Source organism: Melanerpes formicivorus, unplaced genomic scaffold, assembly GCF_026170545.1.
Source record: "Melanerpes formicivorus ecotype bairdi unplaced genomic scaffold, bMelFor1.0.p_v2 SCAF_39, whole genome shotgun sequence".
NCBI classification, from domain to species: domain Eukaryota; kingdom Metazoa; phylum Chordata; class Aves; order Piciformes; family Picidae; genus Melanerpes; species Melanerpes formicivorus.
In genome coordinates this window covers 5,789,110-5,809,231 of record NW_027142391.1, presented here as the reverse complement: position 1 = coordinate 5,809,231, position 20,122 = coordinate 5,789,110, and the positions used below count along the sequence as shown (strand labels likewise).

Here is a 20,122-nt window from a genome sequence, read left to right as displayed (position 1 = left end):
AAGCTGCCAATTTCCCTAAATAAAGCAAAAGAGAAAAGAGACTTCAGTACTCCGCAGGCCCAGAAAAAGCCCCTGATAAATCTTTAACAGCCTCAAAAATTTAAGGCAGGAGCATCAGCAAAGGTCCCCTGCCCCTCACCTTCAAACCTCAGGCTGAGAGCTGTGTGCTTTAAAAAGGGCAAATTTCTTATCCTACTGAAGTGAAATCTCTCCTTTCTAAAAGGAAAGGGGGGTTGCACATGAGAAATCATGAATGTGCCATTATTTATACTATTTATACTCAGGCTGTCCCTGTTTGACAGCTGTTTGCATTCTGCAGTTATGCCAACCCAGCAAGCCTTTTTTTTTCTGCTTCTATGTTTGCACTGCTTTGTGTGCTCTGGCTGGAGCCGGCTGCCTGTCATTTTAAACAGAGGCAGCTGCCAATGCAGATGTTGCAATGAGTACGTGCAACACGTGCTCCAAGGAGCTACTTCCTAAAAACTGAAAGGATCAGTGCTGAGTTTTTAAAGCAGCCTCGAGGCACTCCAGGCCTTCTGAGAAAACACAAGCCCCTCTGAAATGTGCAAGAAATAGGATCTCACTCAGCATTTTTACAGACTGTAGGCTACCTCCCTGCCTCCAAATCAAATAGCTCACATGCAGGAAAAAGTTAAGCGTCTGCTCCCCTTCCCTTAGCTGGTTCACTGCCTCTACTTGGTCAGGAATTTCACTCTCCATTTTAACCCACTGCTGTATGGCACGCTGCTGTCTCCAGATGGCTGTGGTGGAGTACAAACCTCTCTGTGGCTTGATGTCCACATCTAAGTCACACCATAAACTCTGCTCGATAGAACTTGCTTTTCCATACGCGGCTCTGCTAACAGCAGCAAATTGCCACTGGCAGCACGGACACACGCACACACCCCCCGGCCCTGCCCCACGTTTTATTTTGCATCGGTACAGTGCCCCCCGAGCGGGAGAGACGAAATCTCAGCCGTGCGCTGCAAGAAGGCTTGGTCTGCCGGCTGACGTTCCAGGACACGGTGCCGGGGGCTTCCCGGCCCTCACCCTGCGGCAGTGGGGAAAGGGCAGGGCCAGCGGCGGGCCTCGGGCCCATTCCACAAATCCGTCATTAGCTCCGCTGCCTTCAAGCAGGCCCCGGGGCTGCCGCCAGGCTTTCCACGAGACCACCACTGGCCCCGCTTCTCTCTACGCCGGAGACTGAGCGCCTCGGGCCAAGTGCCAAAACAAGCGTGTAGGCGGCAAGAGCGAAGCCTAGAGCTCAGTGGGCGTCACATCTGCGCGGCGGCAGGGCGGGCCAGGCCGTGTCTCGCCGCCATAGGGCGGTGCTAGGTAGCTGTCGCAAAGCGTCGCAAAGCAGCGCAAAGCGCGGCGCTTCCGGGCAGCGGCGATGGCGGTGTGAGGGTCGCTGCGCCGCGGCGGGATCGGGGCTGGGGAGCGGCCGCGGTGGGGGCCGGGGCCGCGGGACGGGACTCCCGCGCCGCCCCGCTGCCGCCCATGTGGCTGCAGCAGCGGCTGAAGGGGCTGCCGGGGCTGCTGTCCAGCAGTTGGGCGCGGCGGCTGCTGTTGCTGCTGGCGCTCCTGCTCGTCGCCTACTGGTACCTGGGGGCGGTGCGGCGGCGGGGCGCGTGGCGGGGGGCTGAGCCCCGCGGCCCTGCCGCCCTCTGCTTGCAAGCGGCCACGGGCGCCTGGAGGGCGCAGGCCGAGCGCGGCGATGCGCTGCCGCTGCCCGAGGAGGCGGCTGGGGCCGGCGGGCCGGGGCCGGGGCCAGGCCTGGCGCTGGCGGGTAACGGCTTCCTCCTGCTGGACGTCGCCGCCGGCCGCCTCTGGGTGTCGGCGGCGGGATCCGGCGGCGGCCCGGCGCTCGCCACCGAGTATCCGGCGCTGGTGCGGCTGAGGGCACTGGGCGGGCGCGGAGAGGCGCGGGCGGTGCTGGCGGCGCTGCGGGACGGTGCCGTGCGCCGGGTGCGCTGCGTCCAGACCGGTTCCGGGGCGGGCGCCGGGGACTGCGTGACGGTGCGGGAGGAGGTGGTGGCCCACCGGAGCCGGCCGCATCTCTATCTGCAGCGTATCCGCATTGCCAACCCCACCGAGCGGGTGGCTGCCTTCGAGGCTTCGGCCCCAGCTTCTGCACCCTCGCTGGGTGGCCGCTTCGCCACCAGCCTGGAGAAGGTGGAGGAGAGGCAGTTCCTGCTCTCTTCCGGTCGGCTGCTGCTAGCCGGCAGCCCCAAGGTGGTGCTCATGGTGGTGGCTGCCAAGAAGCTGGTGAGCCGGGTGCAGGTTGCACCCAAATCCCAATTTGACGAAACCATGCTGTCCGTGGTGTACACCTCAGAGCCCATTGAGGTCTCCAAGCTGGAGGAGACCTTCAGCAAGCTGAGAGAATCAGCAAAGAAAGAGATGCTGGAGGTGATGCAGATGGGAGTGGAAGATCTTTTCCAAGAGCACCAACAGACCTGGTCTGACCTCTTTATTTCAGGTAAGGAAAGTGGTGCTCCATTTCCAAAGGGTTGCTTTAGAGGGAAGGTGAAAGCTCAGTGACCTGGTTCCTCTAAAGTCTCCAGAGGCTCTGCTTTTCCTGACCAATTTGCCTTGGGAGCCAGGCTGCATGTTGTGGGACAAAAAAACAGTGTTCCTGGGTCAGAACCCAGAGTATGTTACAAAAGTGGAGTGTTCCTTACTGCATAAAGGGAATGATAGAGGAAGAGTTCTAATCCTAGTTCTGGATGCCCAGGCTGTCATGGCTTCAGGAGTTTCACTGATTTATTTTCTTTGATTACAGGGGTTGAAATGAGAAAAATCACAGATTTGCATACACCATCCAGTGAGACTGTTAACATGACCCTCTACTACGTGCTGTCAACCATGCCAGCTCCTCTGCTAGATCCGCTCATTAGCAGTGAGGACAGAGAAAAAATGGAAGCCAGCTTGAACTATGCTGACCACTGCTTCAGTGGCCACGCAACCATGCACGCAGAGAACTTGTGGCCAGCAAAGCTGACCAGTGTCACCCAAATCTTGCAGCTCTCAGACCTGTGGAAGCTAACTCTCCAGAAGCGGGGATGCAAGGGGCTTGTGGCAGCTGGAGTCCATGGACTTATGCAGGGAATGGTGCTTAGTTTTGGGGGTCTGCAGTTCACAGAAAACCATCTTCAGTTTCAGGCTGACCCTGATGTACTTCATAACAGCTATTCCTTGCGTGGGATCCATTACAACAAGGACTTGATTAATCTAGCTGTTCTGCTGGATGCTGAAGGAAAGCCCTTCTTGCATGTGTCTGTGAAATTCCAAGACAAGCCAGTTAGACTCTACGCGTGCGAGGCAGGCTGTATGAACGAGCCTGTGGAGCTGACCTCAGAAGCACGAGGTCATACCTTCCCTGTCATGGTGACTCAACCCATCACACCACTGCTTTATATATCGACAGATTTGGTCCACTTGCAGGACCTGAGACACACACTCCATCTAAAAGCTATTCTAGCTCATGAGGAGCACATGGCCAAGCAATACCCAGGCCTGCCCTTCCTGTTCTGGTTCAGCGTGGCCTCCTTAATCACACTGTTTCATTTATTTCTGTTCAAACTCATCTACAATGAATATTGTGGGCCAGGAGCCAAGCCACTCTTCAGGAGTAAGGTATAAGGCTGCTGTCCACTGAGTGTTGTCAACCTGATTTTCTGTTAGCTGTGCGTAGGGAAGTTCTGTCTTGGACTGTGAGGGTCTTCAGTCTCTTGTAACAAGCAATCTGTGATCTCTTCTTGCAAGAAGTAGGGTTAGGGCAGGGATTAGGAACAAAAGAGAAACCTATTGTCTGCCCTTAAACATCTGTAAGGCTGCAGTTGAGGGCAGGCGCAGCTTTTCTGTGGTTTTTCCACACATTGGTGCAGGACATTGCTTGTTTTTAAGCCAAAAGTTGCAGCTGTGTCTGTCACGAGATGATGTTTCTTGTTGTGCAGTATCAGAGTGTGCTGGAGAGCTGCTGTAGTTGTCTTTACTACTGTGTGGGAGATGTGCACACTTGTCTGCCTGGTTTGAATGTCACACAGTGCTAGCTGCTGTTCTTAAGTAAAGGTGCTGACTTGTTGCGACTACTGGTCATAGATACACAGACACTGTGCAGCTCCTCCATCAAACCACATCTACTACCATTGTTTTGGGAAGGTGCTGCTCCCACTCAGATACAATACATAGCTGTGTTAAGAAGAGTACTGAGTGCTTTTCACTGTCAGGTGGAGGTTCTGACTTCAAGCTCTACTGCATCTCACTTGGGGCTAAAGAATTGGACATTGTTGTTTTGAGTTGCCTTAGAAAACTTACTTGCTAGTAAAAGTGTAGCACATAATAAACATAGACAGTGATTTCTGCTCTTATAACTGGTACCTTCTAGTTGCTTGTTGGAGCAGAAGTGAAAAGAGTGCATTTGCTGTGTGAGCTACCCCTGTTAGTCAGAGGCATCCCTCCTGAGGGCTGAATGAGTTAAATGTAGTTTGTGTTTAAAAAGTAAATAACAAATTAAAATGGACATAATGAAATAGAGGTAGCAGAGGAGAAGCTCCACCTTTAGACTGCCCTGGTTTTCCAAACTCTAAAAGCAAATTGAATTTTGGCTAGCTAAGGCTAAGCTTGACAGTCAGTATGGAAGGGGTGTTTCAAGTCAGCTAGCAAGTTTCCCCTCAGCTCACTGGCACTGTAATGCTGAGCACTGGGGACCAGCCTGATCCCAAGCAGACCTGAATGCCTGTCATCCATTGAAGGAATGAGAGTGGAAGGTGCTTGTGGCTTGACATCTCACCTAGGAAGAGGCAGATTTGTATATCAAAGACAACTGCAGTCATAAGCCTACGATGGTGATCAAAACCTCAGTGCAAAAGCAGGAAGCAGTGAGGTAGTTGTTCCAGTTATTGTGTGTACAGCTGTGCCCTGACATGTGCTTGATAAATTGTCTTTTCTTCCACTGGTATCTGGTTGCCTTTGTCATCTACAAGACATACCTTCTGCCTTTTACAAAATGACTTGTTAACCATTACTGCAGGTGACTGTCCCTGACGCCACCCTCTGAAAGCCCAGAAGCTACCCAGCTACACTCCAGGGCTGACCTAATGCCTCTTCCTTCTTGACACTGCAGAGAGCCTCACAGCAGTGAGTGTACAGCAAACAAGTTGCCTCATTTTAATTTCACCTGCCTAAAATGAAGATAATGCAAGATTTGATTCCAGAAACAGGGATGAAGTGGAAACCAGCTGAAGCTCAGAATCTGTAGCAGGAAGCAAGATGTGAGGTGTTGGAATAACACCCTGGCTCATTAACTGGATGGGACCATTCCAGTGTCCAAGTGAACTTGGTCCTGCTTTCAGCCTCCATTTGCACAAGACATCTGACCATTTTGCAGCTGAGAACAAGGACTTTTTCAAAGCAACAATCCTTTTGTGCCTTGTTGAGAGGAATCTGAGACTTGGAAGGTGTAGTTATTCAAGAGTTTACTCCTGAAGCTTGTGTAACAGATGTTTCTTTTTCCTTGCAAGCAGTTCCCTAAGAGTAATCCACTTGGTAAGAATACTTGAAGATATCCTGAGTCCTTTGATACTCTGATTTGATTTTTACAGGCAAATAAAGAATGATGATTCCATTCAGAGAGTTAACTAGAGAACTGTAATGAAACTTCCTTTCTGGTATACATTTTTTAATTTATTGCTTGGGGGGAGGGAGAGATTGTTAATAATTTTGCCTCCACTTTGGTAGCAAGGCAGGCAGTTGAAGTGTAGATGTTTAAGTGCTGGTAACAGGGTTTCAGCCTTCATGATTGTAGAGTGCAAAACCAATTTAATTGAATTGTTTCCTGGATTTACACTTGGAAATGCTGATCTGCAGGTTTCCTCTTCTAAGCATATTGAGACTTTGTGACTTGATTTGTTTTGGCTGAGGAGGAGGGGGGGGAGACATCCACTTTCTAGTGATGTAAAGGTCATTTGGTTTTCAAATACCAAAGCTGTTGTTTCTAATTAAATATCTTTCAGTCTAATCTGATCACTCAAGTGTGGTGGTTTTTTGTTTTGGCCTCTGTTCTCCTCTCCCTAGTTAAGCCCCTGCTTGTTTTATAATACATCTGTGGCCAGTATTGACTACAGAAGTGCTTGGAGTAAAAGGAAATACACTGTGGAAAATAATCTATAAATGGATCTAAGCTGGGAACAGACATTTTGGAGGGCACAGTAATAGAGTCACACAAGGTGGTGGCAGTCTCCATTTCCCTAGCTTTATATAGCCTTGTTCTATCTTGCAGGCCAAGCTTTAGATTTAAGAAAACAAACAAACCTGGGCAATAATCAAGCAGCAAATTGAATGGCCACCCAGCAAGGAAGGAACTTGGCATGTTTTGAGTATTGAAAATCCAACCAACACACCCAGGCCTGCTGGCTGAGGGGCAGCGGTGGGGAAACACTCCACAGCAGAGTGTTTCAGAAGCTCCCTGCTCATCCATGCAGGTCTCTTGCCTCCCTTGCCTGTTACTATCCAGAGGGAGCTCCTCAAGAGGGCACAGATGCCACAGGCATCTGGGGATTTGCTCTCTGCTCCCAGCAACATTAAACAGCAGATTGATCTCAGCTTTTTGGAAAACTGGTTAGGTTTGTAGGTCCTGTGCAGCTCTGGTTACAAAGCTGGCATGATGAAACTTATTTCCATTCCAGTAACTTTGTTCCCTAAGCTTGACCTGCTTTGTGGGACAGAGATGTTTGGTTTGTAAATAACCAGTAACGGTTCTTCACATGAAGCCTGATAGAAATAGACACAGGATGGAAAATTCCCATAGTAGAAGGGAGAAAAAAAAAGAAGCAAGAGACCCAAGGAGAAGTTCTGATACCAAGTCATTGATCTCAAATCTCCATCACAAATTGGGATGCTTTCTGTTGTGGCAGCAGCTCTTTGGCTGCTCTTGTTTGGGTTGTTCATTGGTGATGAGCATTTTTATACCCTAACACCCTGCTTCCTAACCTGTGGCATGATGCAGTGTGAGCTTGTTAATGCTCATCTACAGTGCTACAGGAACCTTATTCCAGGGATGTGCTACTGCTCAAAACAATTAAATAGGAAAGAATCTGTCCAGCTTACCACACTACACCAATGTTTCTCTATCATGGACAGCTGGTTCTTTGCAGTGCTTGAGGTCTCTCCCACTTCAAAGTGATCACAGTAAGTAAGTACTGAATGCTGAAACACAAGTAACTTATCTAGGGTAGAAGAGAGAGGTTTTCAGTCACTTCCAACTGGCAGTTGCAATTCAATTACAAAACAAACCAGGACAAAGTAGAATTTCAAGCAATCATAGAAACATACAACAACTAAGGTTAGAATGGGCCCTCCAGAGATTGTCTAAACCATGACACATCTGAATCTATCAGACACTGTTACTGCTGCCATACCACCAAGTACTGGAATAATTCAACATATTCCTTCTGAAAACACCTTTGGGATGAAGTTTCAAGGCAATGAGAAAGCAAACAGCTGCTACAGGTAATATGCAACTCAGCTGGAACTTTACATAACCAAGTTCTTTATACAGCCAAGATCCAAGGTTCCATCTAAACTGGGTTTTCTGAAGCACTTGTGCATATGAAAAATTATCCCATAATTTGCCAAGTTTTCCATTGGCATCAGGCTAGCACTGCATTTTCAGTCACGTGCCCCAGAGATAAAGGAGAACATATAAAATGGCTTGTGGAGCAGTGCCTGCAGCATACAGCTACCTGGCATCATGCTTGGAGTCCTCTTTGCTGTGCTGGCTCTGGCAGCTGCAGGTATGTATCCAATTTTAGCACTGGTTTTAAGGGAAAAAATAATTAAAGTCTAACAGCAACTTTCCTAGGAAAATTGGGTAGTCTGCAACAAAGCAGGAGATACAGCACAGGTTCTCTCAAAGGAGTCACCAGGTGCTGTGCTTTTCTGTGCTTGTTACAAGGGTGTCGTTAGCATTGTAACTGACTGGCAGCCTTTAGGAAAGTCAAAGTTATTTTACTTAACTTGGCTAACTGAAATGCAGTTAATTCACATCAAACTGTTGCATTGGCTAAGAGCTGCATCTCAGCTGACAGGTGAGACTTTGGTTAAGCCAACTTGATTTGATTATCTGCCAGAAAAATTAAACCAGTTTTCTATAACACACTTAGTTTTGACTGATGACTGTCTTCACTGGAGTCACATCAAATCACAGTCTGTATCTGCACCCTGCAATGCTGTGTACAGTCTATATTTTAAAAGCTTCTACTTTTATAACACACATTTTGTACGTCTTCCAGCCTTTGGCTGCGGGGTTCCTGCCTTCCCACCCTTTGTGTCCAGAGTTGTTGGAGGGGAAAATGCCCGACCCTACAGCTGGCCCTGGCAGGTTGGTCCTTTTGTGCTTTCCTGGGAATGGTTTGGGTTGTGCTACCTTCAAACAACAGGACTGAACAAAGCCAGATTTCATGTTTCATTTGATGCATCTTGCTTCTCCTGTCTGAAGATTTGAATATTACATTCTGAGCAGCTGTTTTAAGAGAGCTCTGCATGCAGCACCTCTTGCTGGTCATGCAGACTTTCATGTTCTTTCAGTAGTCTTGGGCACCATCCCATATTTAAGCAACACAGCAGTGAAATTCAGTAGAGCATACAATGCCTCCTGGAGCATAGCTGTACATAGAGGCAAACCCCACATTTTAAAAGCAAACTAAATGCTCTGTTTGGGCCTGGCTTAGCAAGAGCTTTGGAAGAAAACGTCAAGCAAAATAATTGAGGGGTTTGGATGCTAGGGAAGGAGTGAAACCTTTTCTGTTGCCAGGAGCTGAAAACATGTTACTTAAAAGCCTCCTGCCATCTTCCAGCAGTAAGTTGTTGTGGGTGCAGGATAGGAGTGCAACAATGCCAAATCAATAAGCAGCATTCTGAGCCTGACCTGACTTGTTGATCCTAGGCCTCCCTTCAATACAACTCAAACGGCGACTGGCGTCACACCTGTGGAGGAACCCTCATTGCAACCAACTGGGTGATGACAGCTGCACACTGCATCAGGTAACTAACAGAGTAAAGCCTGTACCCAGCAGCAGTGCAGTGCTAGAGAGAGATGAATCAAACCCATATTGATGCTAGATTAGAGGTATCTTGACTTTGTTAATAAAGCCTTAAACAGGAGACAAAATGACTCTTCAGCCTAGCACAGAAAGCAGAGCAGTCAGATGGTGGCTCTGCTCCAGACCAGTTCTGCATGTGATGTGAGTTTACAGGTTTAAGCATATTCTTACTTTCTCAGGTGGCAGAGATGCTGGTGTCCTGAGTAGAAGCCAGAAGCTGTATAACTGAGTGTTCTTCCTTTTCCTGCCCAGTTCTTCTAGGGAATACCAAGTATTGCTTGGAAAATATAACCTAGCAGTTCAGGAAGAAGGATCAGTTGCACTTTCTCCAGAAAAAATCATTGTCCATGAGAATTGGAATCCAGAAGATCTTGCAAATGGGTAAGCTGGTAGCAAGTGTTTGTTCAGTTATTAGATGCAGGGTGAAAATCAAACCACCCAAATCCCATCCACACTGAGTTGTGGCAGCTAAATATGGACATGCTTAGAAGACCCTGTTACAGATTACAGTGGTACTTCTCAAGGCTCAGAGATGAGAGCTGAGTCTCCAATTTGTACCTTCTTCCCCTCAAGAAAAGAAAAAACCCTTTCAAGATGATTACTTATTAATTGTGTTTCCAGGTGCCATTGTGCATGTTTATGGGCAGCTGTTCTATGCCACGATTTCTTTCACACAGTGGAAGGGAATGGCCTAATTTATCCCCCAGTCTGTGAAGCTCTCCTATGAACAGCGGGAACACACAGCATTATTGATCGATGGCACAAATATCTCTGGTGCTGAAAGACTCCTATGTCCTGCTGCAAGCCATGGGCATTAGCAAAGAAATCCCCTCAGTGTCCATGTCCATGCTTGGTTTAGGTGAAGAAGAGCCTATAAAAGGCAATTTCCAGAAAGCTGCCTGCAGGAAAGTGAAAAGATCTTCAGGGAATGTTCTTCCAGTCCCTGGATCTCCACATGTGCTTTGAGGGTGGAAGAATCTTTACTGCTTATGTACTAGCCTCCTTGCTCCCTTGCATCAGTTTTGAACAGGCCAGGTGCTGTGTAACTGCTAAGTATCCACACTCTTCTGCCTCAATCTATTTGCCAACCCTCTTCACCCCTCCCCTTTCTTTTCCCCACTCTCAAACATGTGCAGGTACGACATCGCTTTGATCAAACTCCCTGAACACGTCACCCTAAGTGACCACATTCAGCTGGCCTGCCTCCCTGCTGCACAAAGCATCCTGGCATCCAACACTGCCTGCTATGTCACAGGATGGGGAAGGCTGCAGAGTGAGTACTGGGACACCTGCAAAACTGTGGAACAAAATCTTTCAGTACTGCCTTCTCCTTTGAGGTTGATTAGAAAGGCTCTTGATGGAGCTCAAGGTCGCCTCTCAGTGGAGTGAGGTCGTTTATCAGGCCCCACTTCACACACAGAGTACTTTTCCCTGCCTTTCATTTTGTTTGTCATGGGGCTGATAATGCGCTAGAGGGCCCTGTACTAAGCCTTTAGGAGCTATTGTAACATCTCCTAGGATGTCACACAGAACAACTTAAAAGACACATAAAAGAAGAGATGTAAAGTGAAGAAAATCTCAGAGACTTCAGCAGAAGTCAGCTCAGTTTGAGAGGCTGATAAATTACAAACTCCTGAACAAAAAGCAGCTCCTCATTTCTCTAACAATGAGACATCTAAACAGAATGTAAATTATTAGTAAGTTAAGGCAATATAAATACTGTAACTATAACTGAATGGAGCTAAGGAATGGATTACACAGCATCATACATTCCCTATGTTATTTCTTACCTGGTGGGATAGTATCCAGATCCTGGGAGAAACTTAATGCAGTTTAGTTCTTTCTACATTGCCAGCTAGTACCATGATTCCCTTGTTTCTATTCCTTTCCAGCCAATGGACCTCTTCCAGATGACCTGCAGCAAGGCCTTTTGCTGGTGGTGGATTATGCAACTTGTTCTGAGCCTAGCTGGTGGGGAAGCATAGTGAAGCCCACCATGGTTTGTGCTGGTGGTGATGGAGTCATCTCCAGTTGTAATGTGAGTCCAGAGAACACTGCTCTTAGGGCTTGATTTCACACACAAACAGGCCAGATGGGAAGGAAGGGTTGAAAAAACAAGGAGGGGCTATTCATACCAAGACTGCCATTAACTGTGTTCCCCTTTGATCCAAGGGGGACTCTGGTGGCCCACTGAACTGCCAAGGTGCTGATGGCAGGTGGGAAGTCCATGGCATTGTCAGCTTTGGCTCTTCTCTTGGCTGCAACTATTACCACAAGCCTTCTGTCTTCACTCGGGTCTCTGCCTATGACAGCTGGATCAAGCAGGTAAGGTTCCAGCTATTGCTGCTAGAGCTTACAGACACCAGGCAATTCCCCAGCTCCTCAATTGGCTTTCTGCCACCTCCTCAGGGAGCTTTATCACTATAGATTCAAATACTACTTGCTACATGCAGGTTACTTCTGCAGACAAGCCCTTACCACTGCAAAAGCAGGGCTCTGCAGCAACAGTAAAGTATCCTTACCCAAGTGATTTTCAGTTTTAAATGTCTCAATCTTTAGCAATGTATTTTTCCTTTATAGTAGGAATTATATCTATAGTCATAAAGATGTTACTGGCGTGACTTCAGAAGTGATTACTCAAATTCATATTCAGCGATAACACTGATTATTGCAATTGCATCCTAGAAAGCAATGCCTGCTGCTCACAGCTGGAACATGAATTAGTTTTTCATTTAATATAAGCTTTAATCTAACAAGTGACTGAGAAGCAAAAATCTTGTTTCAGTTATTTCAACTTTGCATCTTGGATGCAACACACACTATTCAAAGATTCCTGGGTCTCACAGTCTGATTTTTCCGCTCATTTTATGTTGTTGTAGGTTATAGCAAGCAACTAATCCCAGGAGAACTGGATGGTAAATACCAAGAAGGAAAACAGCTTGAATAAAGTCATGATTGTGACACCTTCAATCATAAAGAGATGGGAAATTATGCTTTAACACCCCATGTATTATACCTAACCATACTGCAATAAACACTGTGTTTTGCAAGATGAAAGAAACCTTTGTGTCCCTGTTACTTCTGCCTCGCTACTGTCAGGACCAGAGCCTTCAGTTAGTGACAAGGCTCTCACAGCGCTGCCCCTGCCTTGGGCTGGAGCTTGCTACCCTCACCTGGGGAAAGATGTGAGCCTGCTGTGAAGGGCTGGGCAGCAGGAAGAGTCTAAGAGCCACAGGAACAGCTACAGGGGTAGGGGGTGAGCAAGTGAGGCAGGGCTGAAGGCATCAGGCAGGCAGCTGTTGGGGCCCCAAGTCTGCGAGTGGGACTCACCGGAGCGAACCGTGACAATGGCCAGCAGGAAGGAAGCTCCTGTGCAAGAGGGTCCATGCAGGTGAGTGTGGGACAGCTGCAAGATGCTTTTAACAGGTTTATAACACCCCTCTGGTCTTGGGACATAGCAAGGGGAAGGGCAAAACACAGCAGCGAGCGCTGGCAACATCTCTGCAGACTTAGTTCCTCCATGTCCTTGCTGCTTGCTCTTAAGTCATTCAGGTGCCAGGTGAAGAGTTCGGAACTGCCACTGCTGGCTGACACACAGACACAAAGGGGGGATTTTTTTGAAAGCAGAGTTAACACCCTTTGGCCTGGCACTAAGTTAACCTCTTTGTTTACATTTCTTTTGTTGTAACAAAAGGTAGGCCATATAAAATCAAGGAAGATTTATAGTGTGTTTTTCTTCTCCCTCCTGGCTCATATTTAGGTGGCTTAAAGAGTTAAATGAATGATTAAAAAAAGGAAGCTAAGTGACTCAAAGGTAAGCAGCAGATAGAGCCAGGCAAAGATTGGGAGTTTGTTATGAGAACAGAAACGCATCCAGGTTCAGAGAAAAAATTCCCAAGGCTTGTGGTTCCTTTCAGTCAGACATTTTGCAGCTGTTCCTTTGGATTGGGAAGATGAAATTTTTTAATTAAGCATAAATTATACTAAATGACTAAAATTGTCTGTTTGTTGTCTTTGGGAACTGCACTTTTATCATTTTTCTTCTCCTTTACGATCATTGACCATCATTCTGCTACGAAGAGCCCAACAGGGATTTGTTCTGCCTTACATTAGCCTCTGCTGAGAAAGAGCAGGCTGCAGTGGGATTTCGTTGATCACATGAAAAAAGTGATTTCCCCTATCTGGAAGAGTGGGGGATCTGAGGAGGGCTGTTTTCAATCCCCTCTACTATGCAGAGGAAAAGAAAAAAGGAAAGAAACAAGGACTAAGCTGACTGCATTGATGAGCAACCCAGTGCCCTGGTTTGTCCTTTAGCAGTAGAAATAAGGGATGCCCAGTGATGCAGGGTTTGCCAGGTCCAGCATAACAATTCCAGTTGTTTCCCTGAGAATCATTAATGTTGAACTGTAAATGATCAGCAGTTCTGAAAACAGAAATCTCTAGCCATTCCTCTGCTGTATGGAGCATGGTTGGCAATTATGTGCAGCACGAAAGCAGGGGACAGAAAAGGTAAACACGAAGCTCAGGCGGTAAAAGTTGGATCTGTCTATGCTTCTGTAAAAGAAATTGGATGCATTTTTTCCTTCTCAAATATTTAGACAATGCTGTGGAAATATCTGAGCTCATTTGACCACATTGCCACAAATTATTTGCTATCTGGAATTTCCCATTAAGAACAAACTCTAAAAGTCTGATTGAAAAAAAACAAAATAACAATTCAACACCCCCAGTTTGTGCTCACTGAAATAAGTAACTCACCTTTTCATGGGCTTCCTTAAGCCAGCAGCAACTGGTTTTATCAGTCTCCTAGAAATACCATGTGGTTTTGCAGCTCTGAGTGTGTCATGGAAACAGTCTCTTTACTGCAGTTTTTCTTTTAAAATAAAAGGTGGCACAGAATACAGTAAAATATCTCTTCCTATAACATGAAAATGCATGATCCCTGGGCTTTGGCTCAGGAGGCATTTGAATTGATAAATATCACTGCTAGCTCCAGTTATGTTTTCATGAACTGTAAGAAACACTCCAGGGATCAGACACCTCCAACTCTTCCCTTTCATTAATTTTTGTTTGTTTGTTTTTAAGTTGTTCTCCCTCCTCCAGCGCTGGTGGTAGAAAAACACTTCAAGGGATTCTGACAGCATGCGTGGTCTCCTTCTGTAGCCTCCTTGGAGCCATTTCTTGTGATTTGAGTGACAGCTTGGAAAGATGGAGAAACACAGGGAAAGCCCTCCAGGAACTTACCTCCTGTGAAAACCTTTGGGCTGCTCACCTCATCTCTCTCCTGCAGGAAGAAAGGCAGAGCTGGCTGCTCCCAGCAGCAGACAAGAGGAACAGATCACTTCATGCTCGGCTACTGGGGGATTTAAACTCCCTCTGTACGACAAGCAGAGCAGAACTGTATTGTGAGAACTGCCAATGCAAGGAGAAAATCTCCATTTGTAGACTTTACATAGGTGACATTGGACAGAAATTAAATAGCACAGGGGACAGTGAAGCCAGGCAGCTGCTATCTGGGGTGATCTCTGAACTGATGGAGCATTTCAGGACTCCCCATGAAGACTTCAGAGCTATGAGATACAATCCTGACTGGGCAGATATAATAGCTTTTAAACTCATCCTTCAAACAAGAGAAGCCTTGCTTAGAGCTCACTTAATGCCAGAGTCTACAAGCTCTCAAACAATACTGCGTCAATTCTTTGCCATTCTGAACTATGCTATCTCCTCATCAGAGAGTGTGCATAAGTGCTGGATGGATAATGTCAATCTATCACTTCATTTCACCCACTATGAAGGTATCTCTTTTTTCACCCCATTCCTGGGCTCAGATGAATCTGTCTCCATTGAAGCCTTGGTAAAGGGACTGGATTATGCACAGAGGTGCCTACTGCAGAAGGGACGGGAAAAGCTCATCAAGAAATCTAAAGAAATCCTCTCCACACTGAGCCTTAAGATCAGTCTGTTAGTGATAACCTGCCTCATTTACCCTGTAGTCCTGATGTCTTTCAAGCAAATGACAGACTGGATACACAATTACACCAGGAATCTCAAGGAAAAGACAGAGAACTTGAAAAGGGAGAGGCGGCTAGCTGAGGATCTCTTACACCAGATGTTGCCAAAATCTGTGGCCAAGCAGCTAAGGAAGTGCCAGAAAGTTGAGGCAGAAAACTACGACCAGGTTAGCAAACGGGGAGGATGATGCCACCAAGGACCAGAAAAGGGCACCTACCTTGCCACCATTTTGAGGAGCCTGGCTTTGCACCCAGTGTGGAGGGAAATCCAAATGTTCACAGAGGGGAAGGGAGAAGAGCTGAAATTCCCAGATGTGTAGCTTTAGGTGTCAAAGATCCTATGCTGGCAAGTTGTCTTCTTTGGGTTTAAGAGACTACTCATGAGAGCCAACCAGCACCATTAGGATCATGATTACCTAGAACAAGAGAGGAGTTTCCTCCTTGTAAATTCTAATTCTATGAAAATGGGAAGAATCCTTAAAAAAAAACAAAGGCAATGTAAGACAAACCCTGCTTGTGCTTGCCAGCATGAGTCCATAAACATAACTGAAAGGAGGGCACAGGACATGAAGAAGGACGAGAGGGACTGATGGTCTCGTAGCCTCAATGCGTAGCTATAACAAAGCACACTGACGTGAAGATGAGGGCAGAGTTTGGCCAGGCACCCACTTATTTGCACAGCATGCACACTGCTGTCACTGCTGAATTCAGCAGCTGTGCCCACAGCCCACATCCTCATGACACAGCAATTGCAATTCCAGTCACTCTTTTTTCCCTGGGATGCTCCGCTACCTTCAGCTGTGAAACGCAATCATAAATATTTGCATTTAATTTGTAGGTGTCATTAGCCAAACAGCAACCTGTAATTGCACAACTAATTACAATCCACAATAGTCAAGACATCAAAAGTAGCTGAAGCAAGGCAGGGAGTGAAAAGGTGGCTCTTCTGGGTTAGTTGGTGTTACCAAGGACAAATAAAAGAACAATTTTAGTTTGAATGCTGACACAGTTCAGGCAGCAGAAAGAAGAAACACTTAATTCTCTGCTAACAACTCTAACACACATTTCCCTCCCTCTCTTCAGTTGTTACAGTTTCTGTTGTTCTTTCTTTTATACATTTGATTGTTTTAAAAAGTGAATTTCTCAGGAAATGACTTGACCATAGCAAAGAGAAACATCATTTGATGAGAAACAAAATCCCAGCTCAACAAGATCCCTACCACAGCTTAAACAACTTCAAAGGAAAAATTAGGCCTTACTCCCAAAAGGAGTCTGCTATCACTGCTCACAGGATTCAAAGCATTTCACTTTCAGTCTCCCATCTAGCACAAGGTATTCAGAGAAGTGCAGACCTTCAGGGATATACAGTTCTGTCTGTCAAAGTAACAGAGAACAACTGAGAGCCAGAGCTTGTTAATTCAGGGTTGTATCTGTTCACTTGTGCAACTGGTCCTATGAGCAACCTGTGCCATAGGCTGCTCTGCTTAGAATTTCCCCAACTCCCAAACTCTTCAAAGGTCTCAGTACCATTGCCCAGTGACCTCAGCTTCACACTTTTCTTCTCCCTGTAACAGGTGACTATCTTTTTCTCAGACATCGTGGGCTTCACAAGCATTGCTGCCTCCTGCACTCCCTTGCAAGTTGTTGAGATGCTCAACAACCTGTATGTCTGCTTTGACAGCAGGATCGAGTCTTATGATGTCTATAAGGTGAGTGCAATCCTGCAGGCAAGAAATCTGGAAGTTGCTGAGAGCTTCCTTACTTTGTTCCTTAGTGAATATCAACTACACCAAGCCAGCTGGCCAAAACCCATGAAATCCAAGACCTGCCACCACAGCTTGGCAAGCGTTGGACAGCTGAGATACATTTTGTTCAGCTCTCCTGTTACAAGAAAAGCCTGATGCCTTGCCCCCTAGTGACACATGACCCATCCCACCAGGTGGAAACCATTGGTGATGCCTACATGGTAGCAAGTGGCCTGCCAGAGAGGAATGGCACCAAACACGCTGACGAGATCGCCAAAATGTCTCTGGATCTGGTGGCAGCAGTTCGCCAGGTGGTGATCCCTCACATGCCAACGAGCAGGCTGCAGCTGCGGGCTGGGATACACACAGGTAGGTGAGCTGAGGTGGAGGCATGAGAAAAAGAGACTGGGACAGAGTCTAGCTGTGTGAGGAGAAAAGCATTCTGCCTCTCTGTATAAGCTGTTGGCTCTCTGTAGGACCTCAGACTGAATATATCTCCTGGTTCCAATAGTAACAGTGGGGTGAAATGACTTTTGCTTGCATCCACGTGGAAAGGGCTGTGAAACAATTTAGCATTGCCAAAGTGCTTCTTGCTCTGCTATCAGCATCAGTGAGCTGCAGCTAAGCAAATCATGACTTCTCTCCTCAGGCAAATTCTGTGCAGCCAGGCCCTGGATGCCCTGAGCATTCCCAATCTCCACTGCTCTCTGAAGATCCAAATGTGTCTGCATTTGCCGCCTCTCTGCACTCTTCCCACTTCTTACTGCCCTTGTATTTTCTCAGGACCCTGTGTAGCTGGAGTTGTGGGGTACAAGATGCCTCGCTACTGCCTTTTTGGGGACACTGTGAACACAGCCTCCCGCATGGAGTCCACCAGCTTGCGTAAGTGGCTCGGGCACCATCTGTGGGCTCCTCACGTGCCTGTCAGGCTCAATCCTGCACTCTGCTGCTCTTAAGAACTGCAGTGAAAGGAAAAGCCCTAACACCCACCTCACATTGGGCATGGCCAAGTGTGACATATGGTTCCTACAGGAGAAGGAACGTTCCTTTGTGGAATCCCAGGCTAGAGAACAAATTCCCATAGATCTAAAGAACCAGCACACACCTGACATGCAATCCCCACGACCCCTGTGCAGACACTGGATTGCAAAGAAGCAAGAGAAACTTCTGTGCATTTGCATGGGCAAGTGGAGTCACATCTCCTGTGCAATTTCTGGAAAACAATTGGAAATAAAAGGTGAAAGAGGGTGACAAAAGCCAAACAGCACAAGGTCAGCTGAGCCTGATTTCAAGAACTTAAGACAAAGGCATCAGGCTTTGTACCAGGGGGCTGCATAGAAGAGGGCAGTGCATAGGGTTTGTTGGGCCAGTCTTTTATGCATCTTTTGCTGCCAACACCACCTACTTGTACTGGTGTTCAGAGCTGTTGTGCAGACACCCAGAACAGCACTGCACAGTCATGTCCATGGCTAAGTTAACCTGTTGAACTGCTTCTGTGTTTGGGAGTCCTCAACCAATGTCTAAGACATCTTCCTCCTCTTTGTGCTTCTTCCTCAACCTGACGTTTTCCAAAGAGGAGGGGAAAAATGAGCTAAAAAATGCAGGAGGGCTCGTGTGTGGTCTCTGGGAATAGGGGAATAATTCATTCCTAATGCTCCATTCTGACTCCTAGCACAGAAGATCCATATCAGTTCTGCTACATATGAAGCCCTTCTCACAGATGACGCCTATGAAATCGAACTGAGAGGGGAAATTGAAGTCAAGGTAACAGCTTTTCTGTAACTTCGGGACAGCAAAGGCATTTAATGGGATAGGAAGGTGGTATGACAGGTTTGGCCATTGTTCTTCTTGGAACTGCAGGTCACTTTTAACCATGGCCCCACAGATCTTTGCTAATTCGGTGGGAAGTAGCTATTCATTACTCCTCATTGACAAAAAAAGTGTTCCTGTGTGGTTTGAATTGCAGCTGCTATATCTGTGCTTGCATGGAAGCATGTGAACATGGGTAAAGGTGCTTTTAAATCCTTAGCAACACTGACAGTAACCAGTAAGACCCTTCCCTGAATGGAAAGAATCATTAGCACCTAAACTACATAGAAATTACAATTCTTCCCCCAGAGAGTAGCCACTTATGAGAAAAGGAGCAAGAATAAATGCAGTACAGGTAGTAGCTCTGCTTTGCATCCTATCCCATGGAAATGGCTGTTTTCTGCTCTCTCCTTTTCTTGTCCCAGGGCAAAGGGAAAATGAAAACCTACTGGCTTCTTGGTAACAAGAACTACAGTGTCCAAAATGACAGCCTGGTGTGCCACTGGAATCCAACAATCTCCAAGAAAAAGAAGATAGAAAGTAGCCAGGGATCTGTCCAACAGGTAAGGAGGTGAACATTTAGCACAGGGAGGCTTCCTAGCTCACAAGCCATTCACTGAGGGCTAAGACATGGAACTTGCATATCTGTCCTGCATGTAGAGAGCTCTGCTGTGTGCAAAGGCAAGCTCAAACATCTTACTCTCTGTCAACAGCTTAGTGCAGGTACTGCGGGAGCAGCACTGACTGAGCAGAGCCCTGCAATGTCCTGGGATGAGCTGAAGCCTGACAGTCACACTCAAGGGTGTTCCAGACCAGCCTGGACCTCAGAGAGTGCCACCCATGGTGTGAGTCAGAAGCAGAGCAATGGCTTTCATCAAAGCTCCCACCAGAGCCTCCAGGAGAGTCTCACTGCATTGGGCTTGCCTGTTCTGGGGGAAGGTGACAAAGGTTCCAGTTTAAAACACAGGGCACAGCTTGGAGACCATGGTATTAATGTAATGCAGAGAACTGAGTGTCTCCCAGGTTTTGTAGCTGAGATGTGACAGAATAAGAGGTACTGTCCCAGGCACACGTTCCTTTAAATAACATCCTCTTTTTGTTCTTAGTCATCATTCACTTTTTCACTACTAAGTTTACTTAGGAACATAGAAAGTCAAGAGACATTTAGAAAGGTGTCTCTGAATAATGAGAAGCTACAAACATATGGGTGGAGTTCTATCAGGAGCATGAGTAATGTGTAAAAGATGTCTAGCACTGTGATTCCTTTCACCCCAGAAAAGCTAATCCAGACATATTTGTATGTGACAGAGAATTTAGCCATTGATGTCTAGACACAGTGAGGACATTTGCAGAACATGAGCCAGATTATTTCAAGCTAGCTGTAGATAGAGAGGGAGTGGTGAGCCTTTGAAGAAGCAGAGAGGTTAACAACTTTCTGATCACTGTTTCAGAG

General features: G+C 46.8%; 2 protein-coding genes across 2 annotated transcripts; both read left to right on the top strand.

Annotated features, from left to right (window-relative positions):
- Window positions 1–1,394: 1,394 nt before the first annotated feature.
- KIAA2013 (KIAA2013 ortholog) lies at window positions 1,395–6,027 on the top strand. Its single transcript, XM_068158451.1, has 3 exons — window positions 1,395–2,482; window positions 2,786–3,639; window positions 5,036–6,027. Exons 1-3 carry the CDS (start codon window positions 1,501–1,503, stop codon window positions 5,060–5,062), a joined length of 1,863 nt encoding a protein of 620 aa, XP_068014552.1. The 5' UTR covers window positions 1,395–1,500; the 3' UTR covers window positions 5,063–6,027.
- A 1,566-nt stretch (window positions 6,028–7,593) lies between these two features.
- On the top strand, window positions 7,594–12,155 carry LOC137451172 (chymotrypsin-like elastase family member 2A). The gene is made up of 8 exons (XM_068158452.1): window positions 7,594–7,796; window positions 8,295–8,383; window positions 8,948–9,045; window positions 9,357–9,485; window positions 10,241–10,377; window positions 10,997–11,142; window positions 11,277–11,429; window positions 11,984–12,155. The coding sequence occupies exons 1-8, from the start codon at window positions 7,754–7,756 to the stop codon at window positions 11,999–12,001; spliced, it is 813 nt and encodes a 270-aa protein (XP_068014553.1). The 5' UTR covers window positions 7,594–7,753; the 3' UTR covers window positions 12,002–12,155.
- Window positions 12,156–20,122: the final 7,967 nt, after the last annotated feature.